The sequence below is a fragment of the Orbicella faveolata genome, unplaced genomic scaffold (assembly GCF_042242905.1).
Source record: "Orbicella faveolata isolate gen_17 unplaced genomic scaffold, um_ofav_v1 contig_13, whole genome shotgun sequence".
In the NCBI taxonomy this organism is placed as follows: Eukaryota; Metazoa; Cnidaria; class Anthozoa; order Scleractinia; family Merulinidae; genus Orbicella; species Orbicella faveolata.
In genome coordinates, this window is record NW_028301540.1 from 8,241,037 (window position 1) to 8,262,375 (window position 21,339).

The 21,339-nt window shown below is 38.9% G+C and overlaps 1 protein-coding gene across 1 annotated transcript in view; it reads left to right on the top strand.

The window, feature by feature from the left end:
• Positions 1-17,622, top strand: part of LOC110052563 (uncharacterized) — an 83,233-nt gene extending 65,611 nt beyond the window's left edge. Inside the window, exons 52-71 of the mRNA XM_089285764.1 lie at positions 1,157-1,419; positions 2,745-2,850; positions 4,520-4,864; positions 5,667-5,705; positions 5,991-6,108; positions 6,279-6,350; positions 6,866-6,937; positions 7,994-8,065; positions 8,766-8,837; positions 8,938-9,009; positions 9,651-9,722; positions 9,973-10,044; positions 10,672-10,743; positions 11,315-12,360; positions 13,164-13,357; positions 13,750-13,921; positions 14,197-14,257; positions 14,810-15,002; positions 15,821-16,000; positions 16,531-17,622. Of these exons, the coding sequence (XP_089141890.1) occupies positions 1,157-1,419; positions 2,745-2,850; positions 4,520-4,864; positions 5,667-5,705; positions 5,991-6,108; positions 6,279-6,350; positions 6,866-6,937; positions 7,994-8,065; positions 8,766-8,837; positions 8,938-9,009; positions 9,651-9,722; positions 9,973-10,044; positions 10,672-10,743; positions 11,315-12,360; positions 13,164-13,357; positions 13,750-13,921; positions 14,197-14,257; positions 14,810-15,002; positions 15,821-16,000; positions 16,531-16,653 (3,416 nt within the window). The 3' untranslated portion in view covers positions 16,654-17,622. The remainder of the gene's footprint in view (positions 1-1,156; positions 1,420-2,744; positions 2,851-4,519; positions 4,865-5,666; positions 5,706-5,990; positions 6,109-6,278; positions 6,351-6,865; positions 6,938-7,993; positions 8,066-8,765; positions 8,838-8,937; positions 9,010-9,650; positions 9,723-9,972; positions 10,045-10,671; positions 10,744-11,314; positions 12,361-13,163; positions 13,358-13,749; positions 13,922-14,196; positions 14,258-14,809; positions 15,003-15,820; positions 16,001-16,530) is intronic.
• The last annotated feature ends 3,717 nt before the right edge of the window (positions 17,623-21,339 follow it).

Genomic DNA, 21,339 nt, shown 5'->3' on the forward strand with positions numbered 1-21,339 from the left:
GAGATAAACTTGCGTTGACTAATCGTCGATGGATGTGTAAAAAGGCAAAAGATATGATTGACGATTGCCGCTAACTTTTAGGAGCAAAATTTAGGCAGCGGGAAAAAAAATCCAGCCCGTGGGCCGTATCGTAAAAAAGCTGGACCGGTCACGTGCGTATGATTAGCCGATCAAATTCGAGGATTTAGGAATCCGGCCCGCTCAGATGCTTGAGAAAAAAATAAACAGCGATACTACACACCAAAACATCTAATAAGATATATTTATTTAGGGTACATAAAGCACTTATTTAGTTCATGTAATATTCAAACTATGAAACACTCATTGGGTCCACTGTTTGCATATTTGTTATATGACTGAAAAAATTACATCATTGAGATTAGGTGTGAGCAGGCCAATTTTTCATTAACCTTTAATTAGCACTGAGCTAATGCGCGCGCGTTCGCGATTTTCGCAGCCGTTCATTTTCGTCCCCGGAGGCCGCGCTCCTTTTAGTCAGCACCAAGAATCACGACTTCTGGATAGGTCAAGTGAGATTCCGGTTCTGATCGGCTTTGCAAACAAAATAGTATGAGACTGGAACCAATTAGATTTGTCAGACTTGACTCTTAGCATGCGCAGAGTGACGGGAAGTCCGTGAATCGCGGACTTCCGGAGTTGGACCCGGCCAGAGGTCGCGATTCTTGGTGCTGACCAAAACGAGCGCGGCCTCTGGGGACGAGGATGGCAGCCGTCATGTAATAAACGAGTAATTGTATGAAAGCTTGAGCAATTAAGTATTTACACTTATTGCGATATTTGAAAACCTCTTTCAAATTGAACTTACAAATTTAAGAGAATTTCCAATGACATTTTTATAAATTGTAAAGACACTACTATTATCCACAATCCACCGTAGGAAAAAAGAAGGCGGGTGTACATTTTACCACAAGGCCTTGCGAACCTAACACAGCCTAAAAGGCACAAAGAAAACCAAATTTTTACAACATATGTCCCTGTACTAAGGGCATTAAGTAACCTAGGTTTGAAGATTGTGTAACGTTTCTGTGCGTTTTTATGAATGCTGTTAAGGTTTCGTGCGCTAAGAACTATGGGTAAATGTACCAGTCGCCATCTTTTTTCCTAAGGAGGATTGCAAACTGATTGATTTGTTTAGGTGACCGACTTGAGGTGGATATCAACGCAACTCGCGTTAATCAGACCGCTGTTCTTGTGAGCCCACTATACAACAGATCGCGTGACGGGCACAGCAAATGCTTAAAGTTTCGCTATATGTTGAGGGGACCTGGAGAAAAGACACTTACAATTTACCAGAAAGTAGACAACCATCGAGAAACAGCAGTTTGGGTTTCTAAACGGAAAACTGGTACGAACTGGATATTTGGTCAAGTGCCATTGAGTTCTATTTCGAAGTTTCAGGTAACAATAATACTAAGACCTACCATCTCTATATCAGTCGATTCCAGTAGTCCATCCTCCCAGTTCCGGGCCAACCTCCGGGCACCGACGTTTTCTTCAAAAAAATGGTCAATTCCCAGGGTAGGGCTAAATAAATGGGTCAAACACCCCAGGTGGGGTGGGGGGGGGGGGGGGGGGAGACAAAAACAGGAACAAGGCAAATGCCTTGTCCCCGGGCTTAGCTAGAAAACAACACTGCTTAAAATCTCATGAATTAAAATGAATAGGTGTTATTCTCCAACATTATTATTTTATATGTTACTGATTTTGTTTACAACTGAGTTTATCCTACCAATGGTCACAACATTGTGTAAAATGTCCTTGAAAGCGCTATGCGATAGCTACTTTTGGTTTATGATTTCTTTTTAATTAGTCTATAAATTAAAGTCCTTCTGTTTTGGCATGCTCAGCTCGTCAAGTGTACAATGTTAACATACAATGTACGTGTCATGGAAGATTTAAGGAGATATGACCTATTAATGACAAAAACAAAATTTATATTAAAGTTTTTAACAAAAGGTAGCTTTAGAATTCATACATCATATGGAATTAATTTTATTCGATCTTTGTGTGATCAACAGGACATGAATAAATACGAGAACAATATGAAGTTTGCGCTGTCCACCACATGAGAGACCAAAACTACAAGGGTGTCAAATGGGAGTGTCCCAGGGATAGACAGATACCCGACCCCTGATAAATAACAGAACTTCAAATGCCCGACGTCGAAATTAAAAACGTGGAGCAATTGCCCGGCTATTGCCCGGGAGGGGATGGGCACTGGTGAAATTGACTGACGCACAAAGATTGTAGAGGCAAATCCCTTGTAAGCGATGAGCTCCCTGCCCAGTCTACAGCGGTCATATTTAAACATTTTAACTTTCTCGTGTTATGTGTTAATGCCTGGAAAGTTCGTTTACTTTTCATCTAAGCAATGTTCGTTTATGCTGTTTACCCGTTTTTCGCCTTGTATCCTAATCCTGAGGTAAATGTCGGTTTTTATCGTTTTCCTCTCGTAATCCCCTTGTTGAAAACTGCTATTTTCCGTTCTTACTGTGAAATATTTCTTTTATTTTTGTCCCAGAAACCACTGACAAGAGGTCGTCAAGATTTTAACTTATTATTTTTGTCCCAGAAACCACCAGGCAATAAGTAGTTAAGATTTCAAGTCGTCGTGAAATAAACTTACTTTACGTTAAACATTTATTGCTGATGCGTGTGCTACAAAAGCACAGCCTGAGTAAGTCAAATACTGCTACAGGGAATACTTTTTATTTGTACAATAGGTGTCAATAAAAGGTGAAGCAGAGGAGACTAATGACTCAATAGCATTGACAGGACTGTACATTGACGAGAAATATTGCAAGCACGAGCCAATGTGGGCCAAGCAAGGTAACAAGCCTAAGCCAGTCATGTTTTTCCTGAAACATTCTTAGGAGCGCTAATTGAATGGGATTACAATTCTTAAAGGGATAGTTTCGCGGTTCGGCGAATTTCTACGCTTGAAATTAGCCCACTTGATTACATTGTTTACGAAACCGCTAAAAGCGACTTTTGAAAAATTTGGAAATTTTCCGTTGAAAGTTTCAATTGGCGGTCAGTAATTAAAACGTTGCGATACAGGTAGTATTTCTTATAAAGGTTCTTCTGTGTGTTCTGTCTCTCGTGCATAACGCAATTCCATAGTTAATGAACCAATCAGGTGCGAGTGAATAACTCATGCGTGAATCCAGAATCAATTCCCAGGCCCAATTAATCAATTTTATGTTCAATTCTAAATTGAATACTTTCTAGGAAAATCGGTAGATATCTTCCGCGGGATTTGGGCATCAGTCATCCTGCTTACCCAAATTATATTCTATGATTGTTGAACTACATTTGGCTCAGTAAGGGAGAGATAATGTACTTGATTCTCGTGCCAAGGCTTGGGCATGCGTTGCATTTCAAGTTAACAAATTGACGTCAGTTGTTCATGCGTCTGTCCTGTTATTGATCATGAATCTTTTTTACAACATTGTCAAAGTAGCTGTGGATCTGCAGACTACTTTGACAATATTATGAGGGATTTCGTGGTCCATAACAGGACAGATGCATGAAAAACTGACGTCAAATTGTCTTTTTACGATAAGAAATTGTCAAATTGTCCGTTTTTGCTCGTTGACGTATCGCATAAATTATAAATTCATGTGTCTGTCCGCTTATTGACAATAAAAATTAGCCAATGAGCACGCGAGAATTTCTGCAGTTATCGTAAATTAATCGATAAGGGATCAAGAGGTAAGGGGCGCATTCTATTCAACCAAAATTCCGGAACCATAGAAATGGGGGCAAATAGTACAGAAATGTTCTTGGAAAGATTCCGAAAAATCCGGAAATTGTTTAGTTTATGAAATTCGAAGTATTAAACCTAAAATTCCAGACATTGTGGGATGAAAATGGGACAGAGATTCTTGGATTCTTGAGAGGTTATCCTGTTTTCCGAAAATTTGGCCCAACGGAAAGCGCCCATTATTTTTGGCCCAAAGGTCTAGTGTGATTATTTGGGTTAGTATTAGTCTTTAAAAGAACATCCTGAATTTATATGCGATGTCCATACGACTAAAAATTCCAGTTTGAACTTTTGAAAATTTATAGTAGCAAATGGAACAGCACTTTCGGAATTTTCCGGAACAAAAGACGGCCTCTTGAGGTAAACGCAAAATTTTGGACATTTCTTACCGAGAATTTTCTTTCCATTTTCGTTTTCTCCCAGGATTTCAGGAATTTTAGTTTGAATGGTTCGTATTTCGAAAATTTAAATGTTTTCGAAATTTCTAGAAACTTTTCTAGCAAATGTCACTACCATAAGAGTCCGTTTCAATTTTTTTTTTCGGTTAAATGGAAAACGCCCAAACTTTTTAATTTGATGGTCTTTGATAGACCTAATGAAAGCCTTGTTTACCTTGAGATAAAGCATTGCGTCAATTTACACCAGGAACAAGGTAAATACAGTTCATGCATGAACAATTTTTATGTACATCGAGGATTAAAGGATTAAATCTTCTTATAATTGCTATTTCAGCTTGCAGCAAAAACTTACTCAACATGTCAGGGTATTTCTCCTCTCCATCATTTCCTGGAAATTATCTTGATGACATGTCCTGCGCCTGGCACATCACCGTCCCATCGGGTCACACCATTCACCTGGAGTTTCAAGAATTCCGTCTCAAGGATCACCCCAGGTGCAAAGACTGTTTTGTTCAGATTTTCGATGGGCAGGATTTGAAATCACCTGCACTAGGCAGATTCTGCGGCTATATGTATCCTCCTCTTTTGGTCTCATCATCAAATCATTTCACGATTGATCTTTCTTGTCTTGGAGATGTACACAAAGCAAGGTTCAAGGCCTTTTATCACTCTGTTAGTGGTATGTGAAGTTTTGTGCGTTTAGCTTGTGTTTCTATTATCTTTGCACGTCTGAATAGGCCAAGGAAAAACCGACAATTGGTTACATTGAAGACATCAAAAACTAGCATAATAATTGGGAATCCCCAAATTGGAAGCCGTTACATATCTCAAACGGTGCCTCAAAAGGAGCTCGTTCCAGTAAGGAAACTAAGAGCTTTGGAGCAACTTAAAAGTTTTATACTGCACTGTAAATATTTGGCAGGTAATGTGCTTGGAAGAAAGTTCGTTTCAAAAACATTATTGAAAATATGCTTCATAAGGCAAACTAATTCATAACCCCGTCGTGTACAAGGAGAGCATGAGGGGGTTGGATAGAATCCTCCCTCCCCTTGGGTTTTCGCTCTGTTAAGGCGTAGCGAAATAGGTCTACCTTGAATTGATTATATAGCCCTAGATTGCTCTACAAAATTGCCCAATTTGTTGGTTGTGACGTCATATGACGTCAAATGACGTCATTTGGCCTACCATCTTGGATCTGCCATCTTGGATTTTACTATTTTCTCAAAAAGGCAAGAAATAACAGAAATTAGTACAAAATCAAGCTAGAATGCTTATGAAATGTGCGAATTAGTGAATTTAATTAATTTGATGAGGACAACTGAAACTATGTTAAAAAAGTTGATGCCTATCATTTTGATTCAATTGCAAACTGTTTGATTAATGCAATACCGATCTAACTCTTGTTAACTAGGTTGGATATTTGACGATGAGGACGAAAATGGCGGTGTTATTCATCGATACATTCTTTTAATTTTTTTCAGCCCTTGATTATACAGATTCATCTTGTCTACGTCAACAAGGTACACAATGACGTCATCTCAGGATAAGCATTACAATTTCCCAGTTTTGACCTTGGATTTGTAGGAAGTTAACAGTTCATTACTTTTGGGGATCTATAATTAAAGACGTTTCAATTTTCATTTGTTCCCTAGGCGTTTGGCAATTTAGACGATCTTGCTTGTTTCACTCAACGAATAAAGCTTTTTCTACAGTCTCCAATTTGCCTCTGTTTTTCTAACGTTATCTGAGTGCTAATCGAGGTTGTGTTCTTATTACTAGACTCTGATAAGGGAATTTGTTTTCAGGATGTCCCTCAAGCTGCGAATGCAAAGAGTTTGGCGAAGGTCAGCACGAGAAGATCTTGGTCACTGGAGAGGAGTTGCTTTCGGTGCCAAGCAATCTTCCTTTCAACACTGGAGCAGTGTATGTAAAGAGCACCATAATGATTTTTTATCTCTAAGTTTTGATTAGTTTAATTTTCTTTTATGGCTGTAGATAATGCCTTGGTTAATTTTAGTTCAGTTCTTGTTTCAAAAAGTTATGCAATTGTTATTCTTAGGTGATAGTCAGTGTCATTTTCTCATGTTCATCAGGAATTTCCAGCAAAACCGGATCTCCCAACTACGAGAGATGGATTTTGCAGACCTCCCAAAATTGGAATACATGTGAGTTCAAGTAGAACTTTAACTTTGCTAAATAATACAAAAGAGAACTAACTGTGCTCTTTCACATAGCCTCTTCAAGGTGTTCAGTTAGTTGGAGGGCAGCGCGGAAGGAACTATAGGAGAGAGAGGCTTAGTGCGAGGAGGACCAAACTTTCTGCGTTTTCCTGCGTCGCGCTTGTCTCCTATTTTTTTGTTCGCCATTTCTCACGCTGCGCCCCAATTAACTGAACACCTGCAACAGCGTACGCGTCACGTGAATCTGTAAATGGGATTAGGATCATTCCCAGATAATCATACAAACGATCCCTAGTTTGAGAACACTTTTGTAGCTACTAATTGGGAGTGAATATGTGTGGTTTGGCTGTACTCCTTTTTGGTTCTTGTTGTGCTTTTGAAGAAACAAACATGTCACAGCTGACATGCTCGTTAGGCTGCACTCGAACAAAAACCAAGTTCTTGTCGATTAGGCTAATAAGCTTCTTGTTTTGTTTTTTGTTTTTTGTTTTTTCCTTCAGCGACATGAGTTTCAATGTTCTCATTCACCTTGAGGAAGAGACTTTTCATAATGTGACGTCTGTCACGACTCTGTAAGTATCCAACTAGTAAGTTTAAAAAAGTATTACTAGGATATCTTAATACTGACAATAAATGTAACAACGACAACATCAAGTGTGGAGAAATTAGGCTTTAGGTTTCATATAACTATCTATCATTTTGTTCTGTTATTTGAATACTTTAGCTCAGTTCACGAGTCAGGAAGTTTTTATCAATTAATATCAATCATAGTTCTCCGCATTCGAATTAACGTTAATGTCCTACAAGACTCATTAAGTCGCCTTCATATATCAAGACATTGAAGTGTTATATTTCGAAAATGCCGTTGTTGTAAATCTATCTCTTAAGGTCATTCCACCGAAATAGAACCTGCACTGAGATTTTTGTGAAACTTTGCCTATTGATTGTTTATATTGTAGGAACTTAAATTTTGAAATAAAAGTGAGGGGTCCCCATGTTCGTTTAGGAACAAAAGCACCTTGTTTATACCCATATAAATCTTTATAATAGCACCATGATTGCAGTCACGATTGCTTGCTAAATTTACGTTTCCGACGATTGCTTTTTGTTCTACACTGAGAATTGGTCCATATTTATTTTACACAGAGAAATTTATTACTCAATTCAAAACAACAGAAAAAAATGATAGGTCACCATACCCGTTTGCGAGAAAATGACGATTTACCTCTATGGCGAGGTCCAGCTGTAAAGGAAAAGCCGCCATTTTTTAATGCGCGCGCGCTAATCACGCGTGAAATTATACGCAGTAGGGATGGGCAATGCAATACTGGGGAATAATCTTAAGCTGGTGACAGTTTTCCCCTTAAATGTAAACTTGGATTTGTATCATTATCACTGTCAAACATTGATTCTCTGTGCTAGGATAGCCACTGATCTTAGTCCGCCGTTTATTCCGTCACTTATTCGTGGATAACAACGTTTCTCAGTGTGTTTTTATTCTTGTTGTTGTTGTTGTTGCTATTGTTGTTGTTTTTCGTTTTGTTTTAGGTTTTTATTTTTGTTTTGTTTATTTTCTTTTCTTTTTGACCTGGTTCCTTGTTTTTTTTTTTGGTTTTTTGTTTTTCCAGGAGACTAAATTCCAACTTTTTTCGTACTCTCCCTGTTGGAGCGTTTACTGGCCTTCCTAGTCTACTTGTCCTGTGAGTATATCTTTTACAAATTGTTATTTAAAACTTTTCTTCAAACATCGCCAAGTCAAGTCCTTCACTGGAGGTGGCTTGGCTTAGTGGTTAGGGTCCCGGATTCAAATCCTCCTACCTAAAACTCGATGGATTTGTGTTCGGTAGTCCCGGAGTAAACTCCTCATTTTCTTGTAAATTCTGTAGAAAACTGGTCTGTCCACAACTAGTTGGGATTTTTAGATGGTCATTCAGCCTGTTTGGATCCGTCAGTCAGCCATCAGATTCAATGTATCCTAATGTTTACTTCACAAATTTAACTGATGGTTCCTAAAAAACAAAGTGGGCGAACACTACAACTGAGCGACCTAGAATGACTTAAATCTCCCGCCAAAACCTCAAATAGTCCCTAAGCATCCCGTGATGGACCGCGAGTCTCTCCAAAGTAATAATTTCTGACTAATTTGTCACTCAAGGTTCTGTTTATTTACAATACTGGTTTGTTTAATCAAAAAGGCCACAATGCAAACTACTGGGACATCACTAATTGTGCTTACCCTATAAAGGTTTTTTTTTTGTAATTATTTCCAATTTCAAAGAAATAGGATTATAAGTTCGAGGCAGCTAGGGCGAGCGTTTGAAAAGGTTATAGTTGAGATATAGTGTAGATGTAGGTTTTCTTACTCAGTTCCATTGACAAGTTGGATTGTTATTCCTCTAGTGATTTAGGATCAAACCTTCTTCGCAAAGCTCTCAGTGGATTATTGGATGGACTACCTCATTTACAAGTTTTGTAAGTTCTGAAAATTTCATAACTTAGTTATTTTTCCGATTTTGATAAAGTTTATAAGTAAAACTGAAATGTTTGAGCGTGAAGTTTACCTTTTTTTCAGGAGCTTGCGTTCAAACCAAATAGATGAGTTAGAATATGGGGTTTTTGGTACCAATAGCAACATGACACATTTGTGAGTAAATGCGATTTTTTCATGTTTATATGATTTGGTCACTTGTAAAATCGTTTCATTTAACGGTATAGTTGTTCAACTGGGTGTAACGAAAAACTCGTTCGTAAAGTAAGTTAAATATATTACAGAAGGGGTAAAGACTACGACAAATGTACGATAGCAATTTTTAGTTTATGCCAAGCTCTCCGAGCGGGAAAGATGAACCATATATAGCACTGTGATGGGCTACCCGAAAGGGCAAGATGGGTCTATCTTGCCCCCTCGGGACTGCCCGCTGTATCCCGCAAGAAGAGCTTGCTCTTTCTGCCATATAATAAATCCTTTATTGGCCAAGCTTGTTTGGTCAAGATGACTGGATATTGGTCTTCTTCTTTGCTCCCCGTTTATGAGCTTGGTCCATAGACACGCGCAAAAGAACTTGGCCAATACCCAGCCAACTTGACCTCGCACTTGTCCAACAACTCATACGTATTCAGCGTCATTAAACGGAAAGGTAAATAATCGCATAGCGAGAAACTGTTATCGTAAATATCATGTTAAAGCAATCAGACTCGCTTCTTGTGCATATCGCTCCAATGTGCTTACCCTAATTATCCTCACATTCCAATCCGAAAGTGAAATATCTCTTTACTGTCACTTAGGTACCTTCAGGATAACAAGCTCACAGTATTACCGGATGGCCTGTTTGGAGCTCTGTCTCAACTGAAGTTATTGTAAGTGCATAACGTTTAACGCATTCTAGACTAAGTATACGTTGTTTTCAGGGTTCCCTCCAGTTCTGTTTGTTGGGGTACGATTTTAATGTCTCTAAGTTGGCGAGATGTGGTCTGGTGCAACATATTATTTACCACTGCCACTGGTGTTCGACATGTACATAAGGTGATTAGCTCAGTTAGTGACAGGGTCTGTTTTTCTGTGTAACTGCCTCCTAATTTTCATGGCTTAATGTTGCCCTTTCCCTAGGAATCTAAGCAGCAACGAGCTGACTGCAGTTACAAAGGACACTTTTAAAGGACTGATCTCCTTAGAATACCTGTAAGTACATGATAATTCGATAATTCTTCACAACGAAAAGTTTAGAGTCAACAATATTGTGCTGGCCAGATCAACCAAAAGGTATAAGTTTAGTCTTGCTTCTTTCTTTAACAGTTACCAAAGCATTACTGGAACATAAAATACACACAGAATAATCCAAACATGGCAACATTAATTGCAAAGATGATCAGTCGGAGTTTTAGAATTAAGGAAAAACCAACAAACAGAATCAAGACTGATATTCCGTTGTTACCATCCTGAACCCCTGAAATAAAAAAAATAATAAAAAAAATGATTTCGTTGTGAAAAACAATACGCGCAATATAAGTTATATCTGGCTTCTAAGTAGCTCATTGAATCCATATACTGACGTATGTATGTTAAATTGTATTGGTGCATCGTAACACTATTTTTTCCTTCTTAGCAATTACCCACGTAAATAAATGATGGAATATTCATTTAGGTAACTTTGAAATGTAGTATAATTAATTGTAATGTAATATATCGCAAGCGATATGGTGTAGGTAAATGTCCTGTCAATAGATTATTTTAAAATGTTACAAAATATATTTCAGAAACGTCAGTAACGTTACGTTTTATTGGCCTTCCCATCATCTTTCCACACAGGCACCTGGACAGTAATAAACTCGCTAAAGTACCTTCAGATGCATTTAGTGAACTGACCAACCTGAAATATCTGTGAGTAGCCTTTATTTTTCTCCCCAGTTTCGTTTATTTTTATCCCTTTACCCTTTCAGTACCGACAAATTAACTTAGTCGCAGTGGTAGGTAAAGTCTGCAAACGAACTAAGTGGCCAGTCAGGCCGGAGCTTATCCCGGTTTCTGTAGCATTAAGCGACAAGGAGTATTTCTACTGACCCCAAGACAGGATGCTAGTCCATCACGGGGTTACCCTCAAGCATTTAATTCGCCGGTACCCACTTATACACCTGGGTGTTGTGTTCTTGCCCAAGAACACAACGCAATGTCCCGGGCCAAGGCTCGAACCCGGACCGCTCGATCCGGAAGTGAGCGCGCTTACCATGAGGCTACCGCGCTTCAGACATTGGAGTGTTACGTCAAGAAAGATAGTCCTGTTGCAGATTTCATTTCTCAGCTTAGGCTAGAAAACTTTCTGGTGTATTCCATTGACGTGAAATATACCTAATTATTAAAACTAATATTGAAATGAAAATACGGCTAGCTGTTTTGTGGAGTATCGAGCTCAAAGGAGTAGAGGAAATTGCTGTTTCTTGTAATACTCATACAGGAAACTCGATCGCTTCATCCTCTGCTGCTACGCCAGGAAATCAATAGAAGGAGTGGACTGTGAGTCTCCAGTCGATGAATTCTCAAGCTGCGACGATCTCATGAAAAACGAAACTCTCCAGATTTGTATTTGGATTCTTGGAATCCTCGCCTTCCTTGGTAACCTTCTTGTCATAATATGGCGGATCATTGATAAGGAAGAGAACAAGGTGCATTCCTTTTTACTGACAAATTTGGCAGTCGCCGACATGTTTATGGGAGTGTATCTTTTGACAATCGCCATTATGGACGTCAGATGGCAAGGGGAATACTTTAAGCATGACGAAGAATGGAGATCTGGACTGGGTTGCCAAATTGTCGGAGTTCTTTCGATGCTCTCTAGTGAAGTATCCGTTCTGATTCTAACCATCATCACGATGGACAGATTTCTTTGTATCGTCTTTCCTTTCAAGTTCAAGCGCCTCACATACAAAGCTGCCGTTTACGCATGCGTTGGGGTGTGGATATTCGGTGTCGTCATATCTACAATTCCAATCGCAGGTTTAAACTACTTTTACGACGACAGCGGTAATTTTGGATTCTACAGCCGCTCTGCCGTTTGCCTTCCTCTTCAGCTGTCCGAAGGGAGACCGGCCGGGTGGGAATATTCTGTCGCCTTTTTTGTCGGATTGAACTTCGTCTCTTTCATGTTTATCCTCGTCGCCTACATTACAATGTTTTGGACGGTAAAGCGCGTTGCCCGCGCTGTGCGATCGACAAATTTAAGCAAAGAATCTGCCATGGCCAAGCGGCTTGTCTTCATTGTCATGACCGACTTCTGCTGTTGGATGCCAATAATTATAATCAACATATTATCTCTTACTGGACATTTTGACGATCCAGACAAAATTGCCTATGTGTGGATAGCAGTGTTTGTTCTTCCGCTCAACTCGTCCCTCAATCCAATTCTGTACACATTTTCCACCGAGAGGGCTAAGCGGAGCTTGGGGCGGAAGAGAAAAAACGTCACTGGTTTTGTTATGAAGTCGGGAAACGGCCGACGGGCAGGTAGGTTGAACCCCTTCTTTAAAGAATACGGGGGGAAAGTGAAAGCTGTATTTATTTTATGTAATGGATATAACTGATTAGCTCCTTTGTTGATGCTTTGTTGTTTATAACTAATGGTCCCCTGAAACCTAAGCAAGCTCGAGCATTCTACACCGAATGGCTAACAAATGAATTGGCGACAATATGGTGTAATCACTAGCTAGACTTGAAGGTATTCCTCCGAGCAACGGATAGGAGCAAGCTGACAATCCATGAACGACAAGATTGCACTGGAGCATTCAACTTATTTCGCTCAACACTAAATGCTTTATTTGAACCCAACTCATTTAATAATTCATCCAAATTATACAAAGGAAATCATGACCGTGACGGTGTTTGAATATCTGATCTTGATAAGCATAGATTTTTGGCGACTTTATTTCGCTGGTTTCTCCTTGGTTTATAAATCTAATTGAGAGGATATATCAAACACTCAAGACAGTGTTTAACCACATTCCCAAACACCTCGACTGGACGTTCTCTCTTCTCTGTGTATGGATATGTGGTCAAACACGGTCTTTCGTGTTTGATATATTACTTGAACGTCTGAGTGTCGCAACATTGTTGACCGCAGAAATTACAGAGAATAAACTGCCACAGTACAACAACACAGGTAGAAAGAAAGTCTAGCACACTAGATTGCTTGGGGGAAATTAGTTTAAGAGATTAACTAAGATACAATTGCTTGCCAATTCTATCTTAATTAAAGGTCTTTGTTAACAATTTTAAAGGACTTTTGCTTTTCTTTATCTCTTTTAATTAAGCTGAAAATCAGTCCGTTGATTGGCTGAAAACCCATGGCGACAACACTTTCGTATCCAACGTCAGCTCCAGTCCTTTGCAGTTATATAAAGCAGCGGGAACACAGAAACAAGAGAACAAACAGGTACATGCCGAGCTGAGGTTGATTGAAGAGGTTAACATTCTGCAAGACGACACCGCAGGAAGGCGTGCAACAGTAAGTAATAAGTAATAAGAAAGTAATAATTTATTTAACGTCGTGACACAGAGAGTGTTTGGTCATTCTGCCGAGCCGCGGACTCATGATATAAAGGCTCGAAACAAAAAGAAAAAAATAATTAAAAGAGAAAACTACTTAAGTGCCTGAGGGAACATTATTCGCGGAAATTAAAACTTGCAAAATAGTAGGACTTGGAAAACAGCACAGTTATACTACACTCCAATACAAATTCAGCATGAAGTGCATGGAGGAATTATATAAAGAAATAGATAATTCAATGAACCAATCAATCAATCAATCAATCAATCAATCAATGTTAAACATTAAAATGAATATTGAGATAAATCCATTGATAATTTTCAAAGCTATTGTCTTTCTCGTTGTTTCAGGGTTATGCTACAGCTTGGTGTGAAGAAGAGAACATTTTAAGCATGGTGTTACTGAAATACTTTGACAAAGAATTGAAAGAGGAATGGCATCGAGAGGCTGATATAATGCTGGGACTGTCTTGTGGTGAAGAGCCGCATGCCAATTTACTTCATTATCGCTGGCACTCGAAAGGCAAGCACCCTTCTACCAGAAATTAATATTTAGCTTTGATTATTCTTACGGGCCCAAGCTCGTACAAGATGCCTGATGGTGGGAAAGCTTTGCATCTTTTAGAGGCAGACCATGCTTAGTTTGCCACCAACCTCTTTCTACCCCCAAAGTACCATTTGCAGAGCCACAGGGAAGGCTAGGGGAGTTTATGCAGTCCAGAATCTTCGTGTTGTTTGTTCTGATAAGTTTCCCGGAGGATATCTGTTTAGGTTTAATCATTATTTGTTGTTCTCTAGCTTGCGACCAAAGGCTTGAACAGGGAAACCAGAAGATTCGTGCTTTACAACCAAACAGTTTGTATGTTATCTCGTTTGTATGTTATTTGGTCGGTATGTTGTTAAGTTTATATGTTTCTTATTTAGTTTGCAAATATTTCTTTAGAAGGGTGTTAGTTAACTGTAGTGAAGCGCTACTCGTTTCATCGTTCGACTTGGGTCAGAAGCAGACGGCAAAATTTGATTGGGGATTGTGAATCGAGTGTACTTAACTCCACAATAAACAGAACAGCAGAAAATTTCACGGCTACGAATTACTGTGCTGAGAATCTCTTGTGTGGCATGTTAGTGGTAGTTTACAAACAGCTGGGAAACAACAAGAAAGTGCACGTAATACAAGTACAAATGGTGTGGTCGTCAATTAAAGGTATCCAGTTACAAAGTGTTGTACTTGGACAACCTTAGGTGAATGCGTACCAATTTCGTGACAAATAGGCGCGCGGAGGACAAATATTAGAAGCAACAATCTGTTACAAATATGACTGGGGTACAAGCAGACGGAGATGTTTAAACTCAATACACTCGACTAACTGATTTGTTCGTTATAGTTTGATTTTGTTTTTTTTCCTTCAAGTCTGATTTGCTACGATTTTGTGTCGAGTTCCACATTGGAAGATTTTCTCTGTCAGAAAGGAACTGTTTTTAACTTCGATACAGTGTGCGCTATAGCCTGTGACGTCATCAGCGCTGTAGAACGACTACAGGATCTTGGAATATTTCATAACAACGTTACAACAAGCAACGTTTTGATTGGCCAATGCCCGAGAGTAAGTAAACCAATATATTTCTGCATGTTCTGTTTATTTCTCCATTTTTTGGTGAATATATATATTTTAAATTTATCCTAGCAACATGAAACGGATTATTCTAGGAGATATTGAGTGTGAAATTTTGAAGTAAAGCATTTCCTAATTTCTTTGCTTTTTGACCAAAAGAAGTGCTATAGCATTCCGTGACAAATAGAAAAATATACGATCACTTCAAGGTAAATATAACCAAATAAAACAGTCCCTACGAGGACTCCCAAGCAAAAAAATTAGGGATGCTCGTCGTCTTGTTTCGGGGCGTATGTAAATCATAGATTGTGGTCTCGCTTAGGATGCTCACGACCACTTACAACTAGTTTTAGCCGTCAGGGCTGCACTTCAAGAAGTTATTAAAAAACACTATGTGTCGGTGATGAAGTAGTATCTCTTAAAGGTCAAATAAAGTTAGTGCCACGCCATCCCCGACGTTTTCACATGGGAGTCTCTTCCCCGAGAAAGACAGCTAAGCGGAGAGGTAGACATCAGATAACTTTAATTTAAATTGGAATCCAAAGTGAGACTAAAGTTGAAAATCTTTGGTTTTTAGCCCATATTACTGTTACTGCCTGTTGAATTCGTTCGTCTCGAAATACGCAAATTAGACCGCGTCAGAAAACGGCATAATTTTGGTTCAACAAGCAGGCATTTAAAAGCTTCAAAAAGCACTTTCCACCAAGGGCGTAGCACGAATAACCTGTCCTGTCAAGCAGGAAATATTTGATTTATATTTCTTGTTGTATTTTATTGGTATTTTTCTAAACGCATTACCGTTTCTTTAGCTTCCCCCTATAACAGCTGTTTTGGGTGGTTTTTCTCGAGCGTCCGAGGTGAATGAAGCCGGTGCCTATAGCAACTGGGCGGTCGATGAACAAAGTAACTATGGCAACGATATTGAGCAATTCGGACATTTGCTAGCTACCTTATTAGGAAACTGCCACGGCTCCAGTGAATACATTAAGGTAAATGAATGAAAATATTTGTAGTTCAGAAAGAGATGATGCATATTAGCACGTGTTCATAGTTTCTAGTGTCTTTGCTGACGTCATTGTCAAGTGTGGGGTGTAGACTGCGAAACATTTTTCAATGTCACGACGAAGATTACCACAAATTAAAACACGAACGTGAAAATAGTCGAAAAGTGTGGCATTTCGGATATGATCGGGACGGTGTTTGGATTTCTGATCTTAATTACCAGAAATTTTTACGATTTTATGTCGCGGTATTCTCGTTAGTTTTAGGATTGGTTGAGAAGATATATCAAACACTGAAGACCGTGTTTGACCGCATTTCCAAACACCTCGAAGTTTGTCAAAAATACCTCGCTACGCGTCGTATTTTCAACTCTCTTCTCGGTGGTTGGAGATGTGTTTTATATATTACTTCAACAATCTGTATGAACTATACAAATGTTTTGACAGTGCTAAGATTGTTTTAATATTTACTGATACTTACTATTTTTGGCTAATGTTAAGTTGATTTTTCTCCCCAGCTGCATGAAATTATGAACCTTTGTTTCGAGGAGAAGGTAGAAAAACGACACGGAGCGGCATACATTCGAAGACTACTGGAAGACGCTTGGTCCACTGAAGGAATGTGGGACACATACCTTTGAATTAAACTGACGTGAATAATCACTTGGATTACCTAATAATACAATACCAGCAGTGATGCTTTTTCGAAATGTCCTTTTTAATGTTAAGCAGAAACTTGTTCCTATTTGCACTTCATTTTCAAGCTAACGCGGTTTGTAACACTTTATCTACACCTGTACATCTGTAGCATCGTTGAGTGACAAAGCAAAAGAACACTTTGTGCTCTTTTTCTTTTAAACAAGTACGTAATCTTAGTACTTGTAGTTGTAGGATTCCTTACTCACTTCCAAATTAAAATTATATGCCTAGCCGACAATGAGTTGTTTTCTGCTGTCGATACAGTATCGACCTATATCTACATTAACACCTTTCAATGTTTTATATGCATGTTCTTCCTTGCGTCATTTCTATTCCCTTGGCTTAGAGTAAAGAGACGTTTTCTGTTTTCTAGTAGAAGCGCATTCACATTTTCGTTCGACTGGTAACATAGGACTAGTTTATACGTTCCGTTTTGTTCTTGTAGAAGTCTTCCTCTTGAAAGAGTTCTCCTGTATTTGTAATTTTTAATGCGTCTCGGTCGAACGCCGAGTATTTATGCAGGCTGAATATCTGAATATCCCAACACAACTGGAATACCTGACAACAGCTTTTAAGATTAGAGAAATTCGCGTTGTTCAGCACAATGGATAAGGTACTCATTTCATTTAATACCTTATGTGTAGAAATGTTCTCGTACATCGCGAGGCTTGCATTGATCTTAAAGATCACAGTGGAGGCAGGACCCAATTGTTTTCGACATAGATGTTTAAAGCAATAAAATTTTGTTCTCTGAGGTTTTAGCGGTGTCCGATCGTTTGACATTTCTACGACGTGTTATGTAAATGCAAGTGTTTCACTAAAATGGAAGGTTTTCTGTATGATTTATCGTAATAGATTGACATTTGACACTGCTATGACAAATGTAATATTAAATTGACAGTGCACAATTATTCCACTCGCTCTTGTTGGATATATGAACAATAGCCTCCATTTAGCGCGAAAATATGCCAGGATATTTGTCCGTGGACATTACCTGTTCCGGGAAGCGAACAGTTTCGAAAACTGTGGGCTTCGAGGAACAGATAATGTCCAAAGACAAATATTCCAGTATATTTTCGCGCCAAATGGAGGCTATTGCGTTTATTATTCTTCAAATCTTTTTCGTAACGCGCGCAGTTTTGAAAATTGGGGAATATTCTCGGATATTCCCCAGTTTCAGCTGGGGCATATTCGGTCCTTTACAGCTGGGGTCGCGTGACTAATTTTTCCTAGAAAAATTTTATATTATGGGCTATAACTTAAAGAATGCCAGAAATGGAAAGAGCGCGTCGAAAATACCAAAATGGCCAAGTTTGAGGCCCCAGGAATTAAAGAGTAAGTTTATACGACAGTTTGAATTTTCGGGAAATTTAAAGGATTTCTAAGAATAATTGTTGTTGGAGAGCAAGGCCTTGCTCTCCAACAACTTTTTCCGTACAAATCTTCTTATTCTTTCAAAAATTCAGACCGTCATGATCAAAAAATCTCACTCTTTAATGATGGGTCCTCAAACCTGGCCATTTTGGTATTTTCGACGTGCTTTTTCCATTTCTGGCATTCGTTAAGTTATAGCCCATAATTTTAGGAAAAATAGGTCACGTGATGGCTTAGCTGCAAAGGGCCTATTGTTTTATTAACAATGCCCCAATATATAGAAAACTAAACTAAGATAAAATAAAAACTGCTCCCAAAAAATTATGCGCACGCTTACAATATTTGTAGAGCATGGTATAATGGCTCAGATACATGATGGCTTAGCCAATAAATCCTCTTCAATTGCATTATCCGACGATCCTGTTTTTAATAATGGCCCAAGTACCGTCATGGCTAAGCCATTGAAAACTCTTGAATTGCGTTATCCAATGATGGTTTTTTTTGTTTTTTTTTTTTTGTTTTTTTTTAAACAAAAACAAATATCGACTACTTTAAGGACGGTGCCTACTTTTGTTAGTGCGCACACGTTTTGCGCATCACGCAAGGCATGGTTTAAGCCAGGGCGGAAAAAGGCCGGGCGGTGAAACGGGCAGTCCGCTCTTGGTCCAATGTGTGATGCGGAGAAGGACTGGCAAGAGCGCTCCTTCCGCGCTTCCAGTGAGATTAATGGCTGCCAAAAATTTCCTCTCAACGAACTGGAAATCAACTTTTCTTTATTTATTTTTGAGCCACCAGTGCTGTATTTTCAAAGTCTTTTTGATGCTTTAGAACCAAAATGCAATACGTTTATGTCCTTTGTAATGATGTTTAAGTAGTTTCGTCGTAGGCTGCCCAAATTTGAGTGAAGTAAGACAGTGTCGACTGCAGGTATGCCCCGCTTTAATCTCGTTCCCAGAACTCTTGTGGACGAAGCCGAAGGCGAGATCTGGCCAAATCCGATTTGCACCACGTGATCGCCTGTCAGGAATGTGACAGGCGAGGCAAGAGCGCATGCCCAAAATAAATTCCCAAAATGGCGGAACAGAAAGACTCAGAAGACTGACTCAGGCGCGTAGACTTTATAGGTTAAGCAACGTTGCAGTATTTTTATGTTAGCTTAGGGCCAGGCAGAGAATTAGAGTTTGTTATGCGGGTTAAAGTTAGCTAGCAAATATTATTAGCAGCATCCTTGCTCGTCGCTGTGAACGTTGCCCATGGACATGGCGGACATGTCAAATATTGAATTTGACCGCGCATTGAAGTTTTCCTTAACTGAACGCGGAACGCCTGATTTAAAGTTAAAAACTAAACAACTAGAGGCTTTGAAAGCAGTGGTTCAGCAAAAGAGAGATGTGCTAGCCGTCCTGCCAACAGGATATGGCAAGTCTTTAATATATCAACTTCTGCCGAGTATGTTTAACTTTTTTTTGTATGGTGGATAGTAATGCTCGATTGCAATTATTGTGTCACCATTGACCGCTTTGATGATGGACCAAGTTGAGAAAATTAAGAAGCAAGGACAGTTAACAGAATTATCCAGGCTAAATGTTCTGAAGCGAACAAAGAGACAGGGATCGAAGTCCGAGGTGATTCTGTGGAAAATGTGTTGTGCGGACGTGTTAGCATCGTGTTTGCCCATCCAGAAGTACTTATCAGTAGTAGGAAATGCAGAGAAATGTTGTTATCTGATGATTACCAAAAAAACGTAGTCTGTGTTGTGGCTGACGAAGCTCACTGCATCGTGGATTCGTGAGTGATTGCCATTCAGTCATTTTGTGTTATGTAGAAATTTTATAAATTATTTTGTTTATTATTTCTCATTTTATTAGTTAATTGTAGGTCCACATCAGCCTTACTGGCTGCTAATCTTTGTAACCTGCATTACTGAATAAAATGATGAGGATGAAACCTCGCCTCTCTCTGGTCTGAAATACTCAATATGTAAAGATGTTAAAGCAGTTGTCAATTTTATTGTATTGAATTAATAGCGAAAAAGTGTAGAATGTGACTTGTTGTTTCAGTTTTAGCGTTTTGATCTTGATGTGGACAATATGTGATTTAATACATATTAGGGCTACATGTACAGGTATATTGTCCTAAGGTGGCGTCAAACACATAACCATGATTGCTTTCTACAAGTAATACATACCACGTTGCTGCAATATACTCTAGAAAGTAATTTCAGTTTGATTGTTAAACAATCACAGGCTGTGAACTGCCTATGTAAATCTAGGAACATTTTGCCACAAAAACTACTTCCAGGAAAAAAGAAAAATCTCCCATTTCTTTTGTTTTCCAGAATATATATTACCTTTGTTCATGTTCAATATATCAACAGATATTTGTTGCAGTTGTCTGTTGCAGAAACTTATAGAAAACACAGTTTTAAGCATGCAAATTATTTCAATGTGTCTTCTAATTACAACAATGAACAAATTTTTGCAGAACACCTGCCAAAAGTAAGACTTAAGGGGAATTCGAATTTATGAAAACTGGAAGTTGAGGTTACATGCAAAATAATAATGGAGAAAATTATAAACCAGACAAATTTCACTCATTCTCTCTTGAAGTAAATCATAATGATGCCTTCACCCTCTTTATAATCCCCTGGGGGAAGTAAGTGATACATGCATTATGCTCAATTGAAAGCACACCTTTGTTTCAGCCTGACCACTAGTAAGTAGTACTTTATTGATACGTTGAACAAGATTCAGTTCCCTGTTGTACTGATTCAGTAACAGAGAATAAATTGATCCAATTGGAGGAATCTGCTTTGCTCCACTCCTTTGGACATTTTGCCCCTCCCTCCTATAGCAAACGGCTGTTATTACGTCCAAAAGAATTGGGCTCCCTTTGGCTTCTGTAATTAAGTATTATCTCCTAGCCGATCGAAGTCTCTCATAGTCCCGAAGGACTTATCTCGTAGTACAGATGGTAGATGATCCCGTGTGTATTTTTCTGCATTCTCGCATTCTTCAAGGATTTCTTCAAAGTGTAATCGTTTCAGGTAGTTTCTCACTTCTGGAATGAGCCAAACAGATGAAGCGATTACACTCGGTAGCCTCGACGAAACAGCCACATTGAGTAGTTTGACGTTGATTGTCTCAACAGGTTTGTTGCTTGCCTCTTTTTTCAACTGAAAAAAATCGAAGCGAAACGTATTAAACACCATGCGGACCTCTTAGGAAACAGCATACTTACGAAAATCATAATTT